Below are 14353 nucleotides of genomic sequence, written 5' to 3'. Positions count from 1 at the left end.
TCGAATACGCATTTAAGTTCAGAAAAATGTTTGAAGTTGCATTCCTTATGCTGTGTTGCTCACTAAAACAGTGTAACATTTACTATATAAAACAAATATCACGTGCACACTAAAGAAATAACGAACAAGAAGCAATTATAAACACTCGTCTGCTAATGTTTTGGGGGATCCAAGATGGCAGCGTAAGTCTGTAGCGCCATCTCCCCTTATTCTACCTCCATGGGTTCCTCGTTGCCTAGCAGAAGACGGATCTCGCAGCTTCCGACTTTCGCCTCCTTGGCCCAATGAGGGACGCACTTCGCAGTAAGCAGTAAGTGAATGATGGAGAGGTTACTGATGCTGCAAGACGTTGGCTCCGTTGTCGAAGTAGAGTGATATTATGCGGGCATAAATGCTCTCCCACTAAGGATGGCGTCAAGCCTTTGCATTGAACGGAAATTATGTCGAAAAACTGTAATCCTGAATGAAACCAACCTGCTTTGAGAAAAAAATATGTTGCTCAACTTATTGAACTACCTTATAAACAGGGGAAAAAAAAGAACTTCTTCGGCCCCCAGAAGGGGACAACACCATCACTACCTTTGTCCAACAGTGAGTACTTATCTACTCACGCGACTTGCGGCAGTAACGACAGGAACTACCACTACCTCATACGATCGAACAGCTCTTTAGATGAAACATACTGGGACTTGCGTAGTGTTCTCCAGCTGCAAAACCGAGATGTGTCTTTGCAAGAATATAGATGTCTGTTGCCGGCCGGTGTGGCCGAGCGGTTCTAGGCGCTTCAGTCTGGAACCGCGCGACCGCTACGTCGCAGGTTCGAATCCTGCCTCGGGCATGGGTGTGTGTGCTGTCATTAGATTAGTTAGGTTTAAGTAGCTCTACGTTCTAGAGTACTGATGACCTCAGATGTTAAGTCCCATAGTGCTCAGAGCCATCTCAACCATACATCTCAGTTCTACAGCTCGCACTAGGCATCATCAGGATGGTGAATTCAAAATGGAAAGAGGACTCGGGCAACGAGATTTAATGTCATCAACACTAGAAATTTTTAGAACATTAGCCTGGGTAAAAAGTGAAAGAATGCTGGTTCACGTTATATACCTGAAATATCTTTGTTCTGCAGGCAACGTTGTTTTCTGGCATTAGTGTAAATAAACTGTAAAAATGAATGAAAAAACTGAATATATCAGTAAATATGTCGTGACAACTGAAAAATTGTATGTGATCGATACTCGAACCCGAATTTCCTGCTTAACGCGAGCACCGGCCTCTGCACTCTGAGCACTCCTCCAGATTTGGCTTAGACTTTCATTATCACTCATCTCTCCACGTCTAATCACAACGACCCGCAAAAAAAAAAAAAAAAAAAAAAAAAAAAAAAAAAAAAAAAAAAAAAAAAAAAAAAAAAAAAAAAAAAGGTTCAAATGGCTCTGAGCACTATACGGCTTAAAGTGTGATGTCATCAGTCCCCTATAACTTAGAACTACTTAAACCTAACTAAACTAAGGACATAACACACATCCATGCCCGAGGCAGGATTCGAACCTGCGACCGTAGCGGACGCGGCGGTTCCAGACTGAAGCGCCTAGAACCGCTCGGCCACAACGGCCGGCCAACTACCCGCACGAATGGACATAGGTTTCTTTGACTTCTGGGAGAACATCACGTGGACGCCGAAAAAACTGGACTGGCGGCCACCTGAAGATAGACACACACTATTCCGTGAAAGCATACTCACAAAGTTTCAAGAGGCCCCTTTGGGTGATGACTCTACGATTATACTACAGGGCCCTAAGTATCACATCCGTGGCGATCACGAAGGCAATATCTAATTACAGCGGCACAGAGGCATTTAAACAACCATTCTTCCCGCGCTGCATATCTGAACTGAACGGAAAGAAACTACTATGGTACTATGTGAAGTATGCTCTGCCATACTCTTCACAATAGTTTGCAGAGCGTGGATGTAGATGTATGTGTAGATGCAGGCCAGTAAGAATGAAAATTAGGTCCGGAGACATGCTCACGTAACTTAATGACTGAAGCCACAGCAGGAATCCCTAATTAGAGTCCCGATACGTTATCCTTCACGCTGTTAATGCATTTTATGATTTTTTTTTAACAGATCGTGGCGTCGGACGCTGACGAGGCGGCAGGGAAGAAGGCCGTGGAGGAGCTGGAGAAGCAGTTCGGAAAGGGGAAGGTCGTCTTCGTCAAAGCGGACGTCACCAACAGCAGCTCGCTGGAAGGTAACGGCCCTTCTTTGGAACCACTGGAGGTGTCTTCCAAATGGCCTCAAAGTGTATTTATCGCCATCTTGTTTTCCTCGATAGATATATTTCATTTTGCCTGTTAAATAGGATTTGCCGGTCAATCTAAATCAGGTTTATTTTTGCGACAGAGACATGCTACTTAAACCAATGTAATTATTTCCATACCTTCTAGACACCCGTGTGTCAGCTGTTACTACGAGGGTCACCCCAAAAAAAATGCACACTATTTTTGTAAAAATACAGTTTTCATTCTGCATGTGTGAAAGTTTTACCATGTGTAGATAGATCCTTCCCGCTTGTTTTCAAACTTAGTTCAACCTGTTCCCGTGAGTGGCGCTGTCACAGCATGTCTTCATGATGGCTGCTACACTTGACGTTCGTCAGAAGCAACGTGCTGTCATAGAATTCCTGTGCTGTGAAAACGAGACAGTGGGAAACATCCACAACAGGTTGAAAAAGGTGTATGGAGATGCAGCTGTCGATCGCAGTACAGTTAGTCGGTGGGCAAGCATGTTGCGTGATGAAAGCGGGCACAGCAATATTGAGGATTGTCCTCGCAGCGGCAGGCCTCGTGCTGTACACACTCCAGACAATGGGCAGAGAGTTAACGAATTGCTGACTGCTGACAGATGCATGACAGTGAACGAATTGTCCCGCTACGTTGGGATAGGGGAAGGTAGTGTTTGCAGAATACTGAAAGTGTTGGCGTTAAAAAAGGTTTGTGCCAGATGGGTTCCCAGGATGTTGACAGTGGCTCTCAAAGAAACAAGAAAAACGGTATGCAGCGAACTTTTGGAACAGTACGAGAATGGTGGACATGAATTTCTTGGAAGAATTGTGACAGGTGATGAAACACGGCTCCATCATTTTTCACCAGAGACGAAGAGGCAATCAATGGAGTGGCTTCATGCAAAAGCACCCAAGAAAAAAAAAAATTCAAAACCACACCTTCTGCTGGAAAAGTTATGGCTACGGTGTTTTTAGATTCCGAGGGACTCTTGCTTGTGGACATCATGCCAAGTGGAACTACCATAAATTCTGATGCATATGTGACGACACTGAAGAAACTTCAAACTCGACTGAGTCGTGTTCGACCACATCGGCAAAAGCAGGATGTTTTGCTGTTGCACGACAATGCACGGCCACATGTCAGTTAAAAACCGTGGAAGCGATCAAAAAACTCTGATGGACAACATTGAAACACCCGCCTTGCAGCCCAGACCTGGCTCCATATGACTATCATCTCTTTGGGAAACTGAAAGACTCTCTTCGTGGAACAAGGTTTGTAACCTCCCCACAAAAAAAGAAAAGACAATATTTAATAAAAATGGGAGCCAAGTGAAACCTTCCCACAAGAATGTTGACCGGACGATAATTTGTATGTTAACAAGAATACAACCTAACGTAATTTCCCAGCAAATAAATTCAATGACAATGACCATTAGACAAAAATTAGCAATCTGACCCAAGTATAAATTCCTCACGAAACAAAATGAAAGTCAATTCAGTGATAAGAAAATCTCAGTGATAATGAAATTTCAATTACACCGAAATATCGGTCTTTGGCCCTGTGCAAAAATCAGAATTAAATTCTTACCTCATTGTAACTGCTAGTCAAATTTCTGCTCTTATTCTTGCGCACAGCTTGGAGGAATTGCATTGCAATTAATAATATTCCTTTTTTTTTTGTAATTTAACTGAAATTTGTTTAAGGGAAGTGGAACGAAATTTAGTTCAATAAAATTGCTTTTGAAATCATAATTATTATTGGGGCACTTGTTGGAAATTAATTACAATAAATGAACTTTAAATTATCTGATGGTTACCTTAATTAACAATATACCTCATTCAGCATCTTGACCAGTGGTGCCGACAGACTACATCACACAACCGCACTGGGCTGCTACTACTGAACTCCACGACGACTACCACTGAACTGCTCTCAACGATAACTAACAGAGTACTGCTCGCAACACTCGCGCGCTCAAGCGCAGACTAACTACGATTATATGCTCTCTGGTCAAAGATTTTAACGTGCCTCACCACCGCTGCTATGTTACATACGTGTTTCATAACCCTCCACTGGGGGGGCAAAAATTTTGCAGCGATGGTGAGTCATTTGGACTTGCCATCGCAAGAAATTTTTACAATTTACAGAATATTCAAATTTAGTACATAAATTAAATGTTGTGCACATGCACCGAGTACAAAACATTTCAGACAAATACAGGATGTGAGTACAAAATATAGTAGTAAATCAGAAAACTGTATATACAAATTATTTGACAGATAACAAAGTGCACACGCACTGAAAAAATTCTTTAGCACTTTCAAAATAAATATATAGAATGGCAAAAAATTATGTTGACAAGTGACATGAGTGCACATGCACTGCAGTTGAGAACATATTAGCAATTTACGAAATGTATATACAATTAGTAACAAATGACATAAGTGCATACGCACTGAAGTATTGAATATACAGAATGAGTACAAATCATATTGAAAAATGAGAAAAGTGCACAGGCACTGAAGTTCAGTAGAAAACATATTAACACACAACATAAGTGCACATGCACTGTAGTTCAGAACATATCATTAAAATAAAATAATAAATAAAAAAATGTATATACAATATAAAAGACAAGAGTGCACATAGTGTCCTTGAGAACAAATCGAAAAAATGTCTTAGGCATTTTTGCAATAAATAAACATAATGGCAAAAATCATATCGACAAGTGACATAACTGTACTCGCACTGGAGTTCAGCGAATCAAAAAAAAATGTGTAGTCATGAACATAAATAATGTTAGCAAAAAATTATTTTCACTATGTGACAAGAATTAGGATAGGAAAGGGAAGGATTGCATCATGGTTGTAGCACTTTAGATTGCACACAGCTGTTCTGAAAGTCCATTTCTTTCCACAGAAGTACAACACCAAGTGACACAATTTGCAGTTCTTTTCCCATCAGAATTCATCAGTGTAGCCAAGACACTGAACTCTCGTAGTAATATTTCATGTTCTCATTTTGGCAGTACATTAGGTACACCAAACAGTGGGACCATAATAATGTCTTCATCGCTCATGGTGGTGGACAGCATGTCGTGTCAACACCACGCTTTTACAAGGCACACCAACGTAGAAGTAGTGCAAACCCAAAGGTAGTGCTCCATGATCACTAGGATAGACAGGACAAATGGACATTGCAGTAATTCAGGGTAGTTAGCTCATGAGGTGAAGGACATTAAGTCACATAATATTGACAATTACAGTTTTCATTTGCGGCATTCATAGCCCAGTGTTGAACATTTCTGTACCATGAATGTAGTATTACAGAAAATGTTCATTAATTGTTTTACATAGAATCAGTAACCTTCTTTTCCTAGTTACAAAGCATTATTAAATAATCGCATTCTTTTCCAGTTACAAAGTATACCATAGTTAATTAATCATTGGTCATTCCAATAGTATTAATCACTAGCCTTCTCCTAATTACAAAGCATTATGAAGCAATCGCATTCTTTTCCAGTTACAAAGTATGGCATCGTTAATTAATTATTTGTTATTCCAATATAGTAATAATCATTAGCCTTCTCTTAATTACAAAGCATTATGAAGCAATCGCATTCTTTTCCAGTTACAAAGTATGGCATCGTTAATTAATTATTTGTTATTCCAATATAGTAATAATCATTAGCCTTTTCCTAATTACAAAGCATTATGAAACAATCACATTCTTTCCCAATTATAAAGCATAGTTAATCATTTGTCATTTCAATATAGTAAGAATCATATTCTTTTCCAGTTACAAAGTATCAACATTGAAAACAAGAGCTAATTAATGGCATAATTAATAACATAATTCATTAAGTGACATTAATTATTGGCACTCAGTGGCCATCAAGTATCGAATAGTATAAAACATTGTTCCTCATTCAGTATTATTCAGATCATTAAGAAGTAATAACAATTCATTGAGTGACATTCAGATCATTACGAAGTCATTATTAAAAATCAGCTAATTACAGTCATAGCATTAATAAGCATGGGCATTATAAGTAGTCTCATTACAATAAACCGTGGCAGTTATTAGCCAGTTACAAAGCATTATTTTATACATATATTTTTTTGTATCCTTACGAAGTCATTACTGAAGTGACATACTATTCAGAGTTGATCAGTATTATTCAGAACTTTCTCAAACTGGTATCACTATTTGGGACTGGTAATACATTTTTTGTTAGCAATGCATTGCGTTTGGTAATTATAAGAGAAAGCAAGAAGAGAAAAAAGAAAAAAAAAATTGGTAGTGGGTTGTTCCTGTAAATCAAAAATGTGTAACGTCATTCGTCATGAGTCAGCTGTAGCAAGATTATGTAACAAGGCAGTATATGTGATCACATTTATAAATGATAAACACAAATGGGTAAAAAAAAATGCAAGTACTAGAACAGGTATAATAAGTAACAGGTTTAGTATCATGAAAAGCTTCTCCTGGAAAAAATACAAAATGGATTATTGACCTGAAAGAAGAAACGCACACTATGCTGAAAAGTAGTGAACTTCGAATTAACAAGTAGTGAAATGTGTATAAAATGTGTTCCATAGCTGTCCTTTCCAAAACTTTCCGTCATCCTACTATGCAATATAACACCTGCTGTCAAAACAAACTGCAACAAATACTTAAATAACTATGTAGCATAAATACATAACTTCAACATTATCCTCATCTGTAAAGAAAAAAACTTCATTATTCATCACTTCATTATTCATAACTCCATCATTATCATCACCTGTAAAGAAAAACTTCATTATCCATAGTAGCACACTCTTCATCATTATTCATCATCACTCATTATCATCTGCAAAAAATCACTTCATTACTCGTTACACAACTATTCCTTATCTCTAACATATTTCATCACTAAAACTAAGATGTGTAGTTCTGTCTGACAGCCTGCATCAATCACCTTGTATTCTGAAAGAAAAAATTAGTTAAGACTGCTATTCTACGATGAGTATAGTATATTCTTGTTAATGCTTGTTAATCCTGATCCATTTACTCTTCCTCATAAAGTTATTGCATCTTCTATCGTTTATTCCGTAGGTGAAATTCCCATTTCTGTTGAATTTATTTCTTACACGCATCATTTCTTTCTGAAATTGATGAATAGAGAATAACGTCTTGTATTTAAATCATATACCCACTAAGTAATTACTGATTAACGGTAATATAATTAAGCATACAGCATAACATGACAGAAAACGTAATATGTCGAAAGCACAGACAGTGTTCAAAGGCAAAAATGTACACGGAATATCACAATGCAGCAGCAAAAAAAAAAAAATGTAAAAGTCACGATGGTGAGATGTCATAAGGCCAAAAAAAAAAAAAATGTCAAAGTCGACTGGTGTGTGTTATATCTTAACTATTTCACAGTGCATATAGACAAAACTGGAATACAATCGTACATTAAAAAAAAATGGAAAATGTGCATGGTCTGATGTGTAACGACAAGAAAAGCGACCTGCTAAACTTACCTTGCCGGGCACTTGCCAAGAAAAAATACGATAATCATCAGTAATTAGTCAGGTGAATATAATTGCATTAGTAAATGGCGTCATAGCATGTTACATCATAAAGTGATTTCATTCAATAAACGGTTTAATGTTTGAGACATGGTGATTTCCTTTCGATTTTCTGGTTCTCAAAGTTTCGACGTGTACAACATTGGGGTGAGGAATGCTGCGAATCCGATATGGACCTGCGTATAGAAGTTCAAATTTACTGCACTTACCTTTTAATTTGCTGGATAAATAGTGTGTACGTACTAATATTTTCTGTCCAACGTGAAAGTCGCGGCGTGTACAAACCTGTTTTTGCTGTCTTCTCCGGCGCTCTGCGGCACGTTTGATGTTGTTCAGCGCAATGTCAATTATTTCGTGGTGTCGTAAGCGACGAGATGTAGGAAAATTTACAAATTCTTTAATTTTGTTTGGTGGTTCAACGTTTTTCAGTATAACAGACGGAGATAGCATAGTGGATTCATTTGGAATGGAATTAATTACATCTTGGAATGAGAGTATGTGTGTATCCCAATCAATATGTCTTTTGTGGCAGTATATTCTACACAGTTTACCAATTTCTTTCATTAACCGTTCACAGGGGTTCGAAGAAGCGTGGTACTTGGATATATAGATCGGAGAAATGTTTCTGGCTCGTAACATGCTTGTCCATATGCTACTACGAAATTGAGATCCATTGTCAGAAATTACTTTCATCACATGCCCTACATGAAATAGAAAATGTTTTACAAATGCTTTCGAAACAGTTTTAGCAGTAGCTTTGCGTAACGGAGTGAAAGTAACAAATTTTGAAGTTAGTTCAACAGCGACAAAAATGTAGCAAAAACCTCTATTAGTTCTGGGAATCGGACCAAAAATATCTACTGCGGCCATGTGTCTTAATTTAACAGGTACAATGGGATATAAAGGAGGAATACGTGAAGTGGTGTCTGATTTAGCTTTCTGGCAAATTTTACAAGACGCTAAAACTCGTCGTATACGTTTCTCCATGTTGTTAAAATAACAGTTCTGTCTCAGTATAAGAAAACATTTTCGTGCTCCGTAATGTGCGTAACTTAAATGAGTGTACCAGATTAATTTGTTAACCAGTTCGTCAGGAATACATAATATCTAATTGTTGGTGTCAGGGTGAGAGCGGCGAAACAAAATGTCATTGCGTACAGTGTAGTGGTTCCTAATCGTAACATTTTTCCTATCTTGCCAAAGGTGTTTAATTTCTTTCCACACGTTGTCTTTATTTTGCTGTTTTGCTATGTCCTGTAATGACGACGAAATAAAGTTTTCAAATGCTACTTGCTGGATGTACATGACACTGAAATTTGTTTTGCAGAAGTTGGTTGCTACGTCTTGCTGATTGTTGCCGAGAGAACGGGATAAAGCGTCTGCTACAACATTTTGTGTGCCGGTAATGTGAACAATTGTGAAATTAAATTCCTGCAAGTAAAGTTTCCATCTGCTTAACCTGTCGTGAGTGAATTTAGCTGAAAGTAAAAATTGTATCGCTCTGTGGTCTGTGTAAACTGTAGTGTGTCTTCCATAAAGAAAGTGCCGAAATCTCGTAAAAGCCCATACAACAGATAATGTTTCCAATTCTGTAACGGAATAATTTCGTTCAGCAGGTGACAAAATGCGGCTTGCAAATGCGATGTTTTTAATTGCTATTGAACCATCTTCTTCAATTTCCTGGAAAATGTGTACGCCTAAAGCGGTGTTAGAACTGTCGGTGGCAATGGAAAAATTTCTGGTAAGATCTGGGTGCGATAAAAGTGGAGTATTCAACAAAGCGTGTTTTCAATAACATTCTCATGAACAAAATTCTGCGTGTCAAAAGTATTGCTTGCGTTACTGGAATATGCAATCTGTACTGTATTTAATCAAATTCTATCTGACGTGTTATTGAATGTATGCTGAAAATTGTGCTAATTAATTTTATGTATGTCGTGATAGTCATTTCCATATGGCGCATTGCGATAGAAATTGAAATACTGTGTTTTCTCTACGTAGTTATTTCATTGCTGCCGTGCGTTACTATTTGTTGTAGCTGGGACTATACGTGCACGCGGCGAAACATTAAAGTTTGGTTGACCTTGTAGACTGCATTGTTGGTTACGTATGCTAAGCGGCTGACTTTCATGCTGTTGTGGTAAAAACGTCTATTGTTACAAAAATGTGTTTACTGATACTGATAATTTTATACGTACTGATGATTAAAATTTTGTCAGTTATTAAAATTACGCTGGTAGTTCTGGAGTGCCTAATGAAAATTGTCACTTTCGGTAAAAATTTGTCACATCGGGTTTTCATTACATATTCTTAATTCTAGGTAGAGCAATAGTTAAAGAGCGGTTTTGATAGATATAAAGTATAGTAGAAGAGAAGGCAGCAGTGCAGAAAACTAAAGATGAAACAGCACTACTACAGCTCGGGGCCCTATGCTCGCTACGGCACATATTCATTAAAGTGTAATGAATCCCCTGAGGTTGATTATGCACTGCAAATACTTTTCAGCTTTTGCCTTACAGGCAATGTCGGTAAAAATTGAGAAATAAATTGCTGTATCCATACTAATTCAAGTTTTTGCAATACACGAAATGTTGGTAAAAATTCAAGAGCAAATTGTCGTATCCAGTTCAAAGCTAGTTTCTGCGTTACAGGTAATAGCGGTGAAAGTACAAAAATAAATCGTCGTATACAGTTCAAATCGTGTATCTGTGCTCTGTCATTATTAAATTCCTTAGTTTTTCTTACGGATAAAAACTGCTCGTAATCAACGTTATCGTCTCTGAATTTGTGAACACGTTCAGGTTTGTGCAAGAATCTGTTTTTCTGTGTCAGTTCGGATTTCAAGTTGCGTAGCTTTTCAGATTTTAAGTCGCGTAGCTTTTCGGATTTTAATTCGCGTACTCTCTGTAAATTACCCAAATTATACGCGCTGCGTGAGTCTGGCAAATGTTCGAAAAGTGGTGTCTGTTGTAGGTTATTATTAACTGAAGTGCTTTTCATCTCTGTTACCTCTTGCTGCAAACTTGACAATTTTCTACGCAACGTGTTGTTAGACGAATCGATCTCATTAATTGTCTGCTGTAAATTTTGAAATTCAGGTGTTTGGTTAAATGAAATCGGTGCAGTATCGTCTGATTTATTATCATTACTACTTTCAATAGCATCAATACGACTGGCTAATTCATCATATTTTTCAGTCAGTATTTTTGCCTGATCATCGGTTTTAGAATCGGACGCATTAATCTGTTTTTGCAACTTACGCGTAGTTTCGCTCAGTTTTTTAACATCAGCTTTGATGACATCGCAATCCTGTGTTAGTTCTAATTGTTCGAATCTGTCTGTCACTGTTTGAATATCTACTGTGTGTGTATCTGTTTTTGATTTAAGATTGGAAATTTCGTCACGTAATTCTGTGTTCGACTGTTTGATGGAATTAATTTCGTCGGACACTGAGGCAATATTGTTGTCTACGTATGTCTTCGCTTTCGCGAACATTTTGCGTTTGTCTTCTTGTCTTTGTGCAGTGATTGTTTCCATGACTTGACGTTTGACTTTATTTTGATCTTGAATAAATTTGCGGAAACGCGTATCACTGTTTTGTATGTGAAGATTAAAGCGTTCGTCAATCTGAGTATTCTGTTGTTCGAATTTCGCGTCGATCTTTTCATCCATTGTGCGCGAAAGTTCTGCTGTCATTGCTTTAAACTCGTCGCGTAATTGTGTAGCTTTTTCAGAGCATTGTTTAGCGACTGTACTAATTTCCGCTCTAAGTGTTTCTGTTGTGGCTGTTTGCATTTCCCTTAATTCCTGAGCAACAGACCTAATTTCTTCGCTGCTTTTCTTTGAACTAGCCTCAATTTCCACGCGCAACTGTTCCTTAGTGTCATGACACTGCGCGGCAACAGCTCTAATTTGTTCACTAAGCTGTCTGGAATTGTCGTCTAATTTTTCGTTTAACTGTTTATTCTGCTCACTAAGATTGTCTTGTTTTTTATCTAGTTGTTTGATATCTACACTAAGTTGGTTCTTAAACTGTAGCATTATTGTCATAAATTGATCCAAACCTAAAGTAGCTGTTGCATTCCCAGTACTCTGTGATGGAGTACATGCAATTGTCACGTTTTGTGTGACCATTTGGTCATTCTTTGGTTCACAAAAAGCTGTCCCTGTCAAATGTACACTCTCATTCACTATTTCGGAATTAAATAACTCCGGCGTACTTTGTGTATCCTGTTCATTTTCATTAGACAAATTCGTCTGTCTGTTACGTGAATTTTCCAAACCGGGTGTGTTAAGCTGGACAGCGCTCTTTACAATAGAGCGTCCCGCGTCATCAATTGTCGTCAAATTAACAGAAGAGACAATTGAGTTCGTTTGTTCATCATTAAGGTAAAAGTCATCATTAGTGGTTGGAATGCACTGATTGTTAGTGAACGCACGATTATCATCATTACACTGCGTGTCACATGTCCTATCGGTCACGTTGTTTAAGTCAGTAATTTCGTTCATAATACCTCGCGATACACTATTCACAGTCTTTCGCGGCATTTTTACAATAGTCACAATTATTCACGAAACAATAAGCACAAATGCAAAAGCAACACACAAATACAATAGAGCAACGAATTGCCGTTGACCTGTAGAAAGAAAGTCACAAGATTAGTAAAAGCGTTGCGCCAAATCCTAATTATATTTAAGCAAATAAGAGCAGATATCTGACTGTTGTTCAAAAGACTCTCAACGAAATACGATCCTGGACTGGGTGTCGCCAAGTGTAACCTCCCCACAAAAAAAGAAAAGACAATATTTAATAAAAATGGGAGCCAAGTGAAACCTTCCCACAAGAATGTTGACCGGACGATAATTTGTATGTTAACAAGAATACAACCTAACGTAATTTCCCAGCAAATAAATTCGATGACAATGACCATTAGACAAAAATTAGCAATCTGACCCAAGTATAAATTCCTCACGAAACAAAATGAAAGTCAATTCAGTGATAAGAAAATCTCAGTGATAATGAAATTTCAATTACACCGAAATATCGGTCTTTGGCCCTGTGCAAAAATCAGAATTAAATTCTTACCTCATTGTAACTGCTAGTCAAATTTCTGCTCTTATTCTTGCGCACAGCTTGGAGGAATTGCATTGCAATTAATAATATTCCTTTTTTTTTTGTAATTTAACTGAAATTTGTTTAAGGGAAGTGGAACGAAATTTAGTTCAATAAAATTGCTTTTGAAATCATAATTATTATTGGGGCACTTGTTGGAAATTAATTACAATAAATGAACTTTAAATTATCTGATGATTACCTTAATTAACAATATACCTCATTCAGCATCTTGACCAGTGTTGCCGACAGACTACATCACACAACCGCACTGGGCTGCTACTACTGAACTCCACGACGACTACCACTGAACTGCTCTCAACGATAACTAACAGAGTACTGCTCGCAACACTCGCGCGCCCAAGCGCAGACTAACTACGATTATATGCTCTCTGGTCAAAGATTTTAACGTGCCTCACCACCGCTGCTATGTTACATACGTGTTTCAGGTTTGAAGATGATGACTCCCTTATGCACGCTGCCAAACAGTGACTCCAACAGGTCGGTCCAGAATTTTAGCGTGCGGGTATACAGGCGCTGGTTCCAAGATGGCGTAAGGCAGTTGAGAGGGATGGAAATTATGTGGAGAAATGAAAATATTGTTCCCAAAGGATGAATCTACACACTGTAAAACTTTCAAACATGTAAAATATTAGATGCATTTTAAAAAAATAGTGTGCATTTCTTTTGGTGTGACCCTCGTATTTTGATCTCCCATGCAACTCCTATCCAACTATGCTGTTCCCCACGTCGTATGATTCTACTCACTCTGTCTTACGAATCCAGCGAGTCAGCGTCAGGTTCAATGTAACTTCTCCCCTAGTTTCTTGGAAAATTGTATTGTACGTTTCATAAATATGAAATAGAAGGCAGAACACGAAATAGCTGAAATATAATGATGGATAAGTCGAGCGAGAATTCTGATACAAAGTTTGGATCACATATTTATTACGGTGATATTACAGTTCCTCAGCTATACTGAAATATCTGCACAATGCGGAACAGTTCAGAAAGTTCACTACTGCCTTACGGTTCAATGCACAAAAAGCTAGTAAGGCCTACTCTGCCATTGAAAAATGGCTCCATTGAGACCCGGGGATTGACTGCCTGTCTTCAGCATGCAAGTACCGCTACTAAGTCGAGCCATTACAGATTCACTCTGCCGTGCTCCGCTTTGTACCCTGTGGGAAAAATAAGACTGGCCCGGAAAATATTTCGCTCATCTTAAGATAGACAACGCAACATGCATGATCCGCACCAGCTGAGGATAATGTAAGATGGGTTGCTTATCTTAAAGTGAGCGAAATACAGAGGGATCCAAAAAAATATATCCACTGTTTAAACGTCCATAACTTGCAAATTAATTGACGGA

General features: G+C 38.0%; 1 protein-coding gene across 1 annotated transcript in view; it reads left to right on the top strand.

Moving 5' to 3' along the window:
- Positions 1-14353, top strand: part of LOC126176620 (15-hydroxyprostaglandin dehydrogenase [NAD(+)]-like) — a 93174-nt gene that overhangs the window by 56137 nt on the left and 22684 nt on the right. The window contains exon 3 of the mRNA XM_049923780.1: positions 2129-2252. Coding sequence (XP_049779737.1) covers positions 2129-2252 — 124 coding nt within the window. The remainder of the gene's footprint in view (positions 1-2128; positions 2253-14353) is intronic.

The sequence above is a fragment of the Schistocerca cancellata genome, chromosome 3 (assembly GCF_023864275.1).
Source record: "Schistocerca cancellata isolate TAMUIC-IGC-003103 chromosome 3, iqSchCanc2.1, whole genome shotgun sequence".
NCBI classification, from domain to species: domain Eukaryota; kingdom Metazoa; phylum Arthropoda; class Insecta; order Orthoptera; family Acrididae; genus Schistocerca; species Schistocerca cancellata.
The sequence above is the reverse complement of the archived record's forward strand: the minus strand, read 5'-3'. Positions and strand labels throughout refer to the sequence as shown.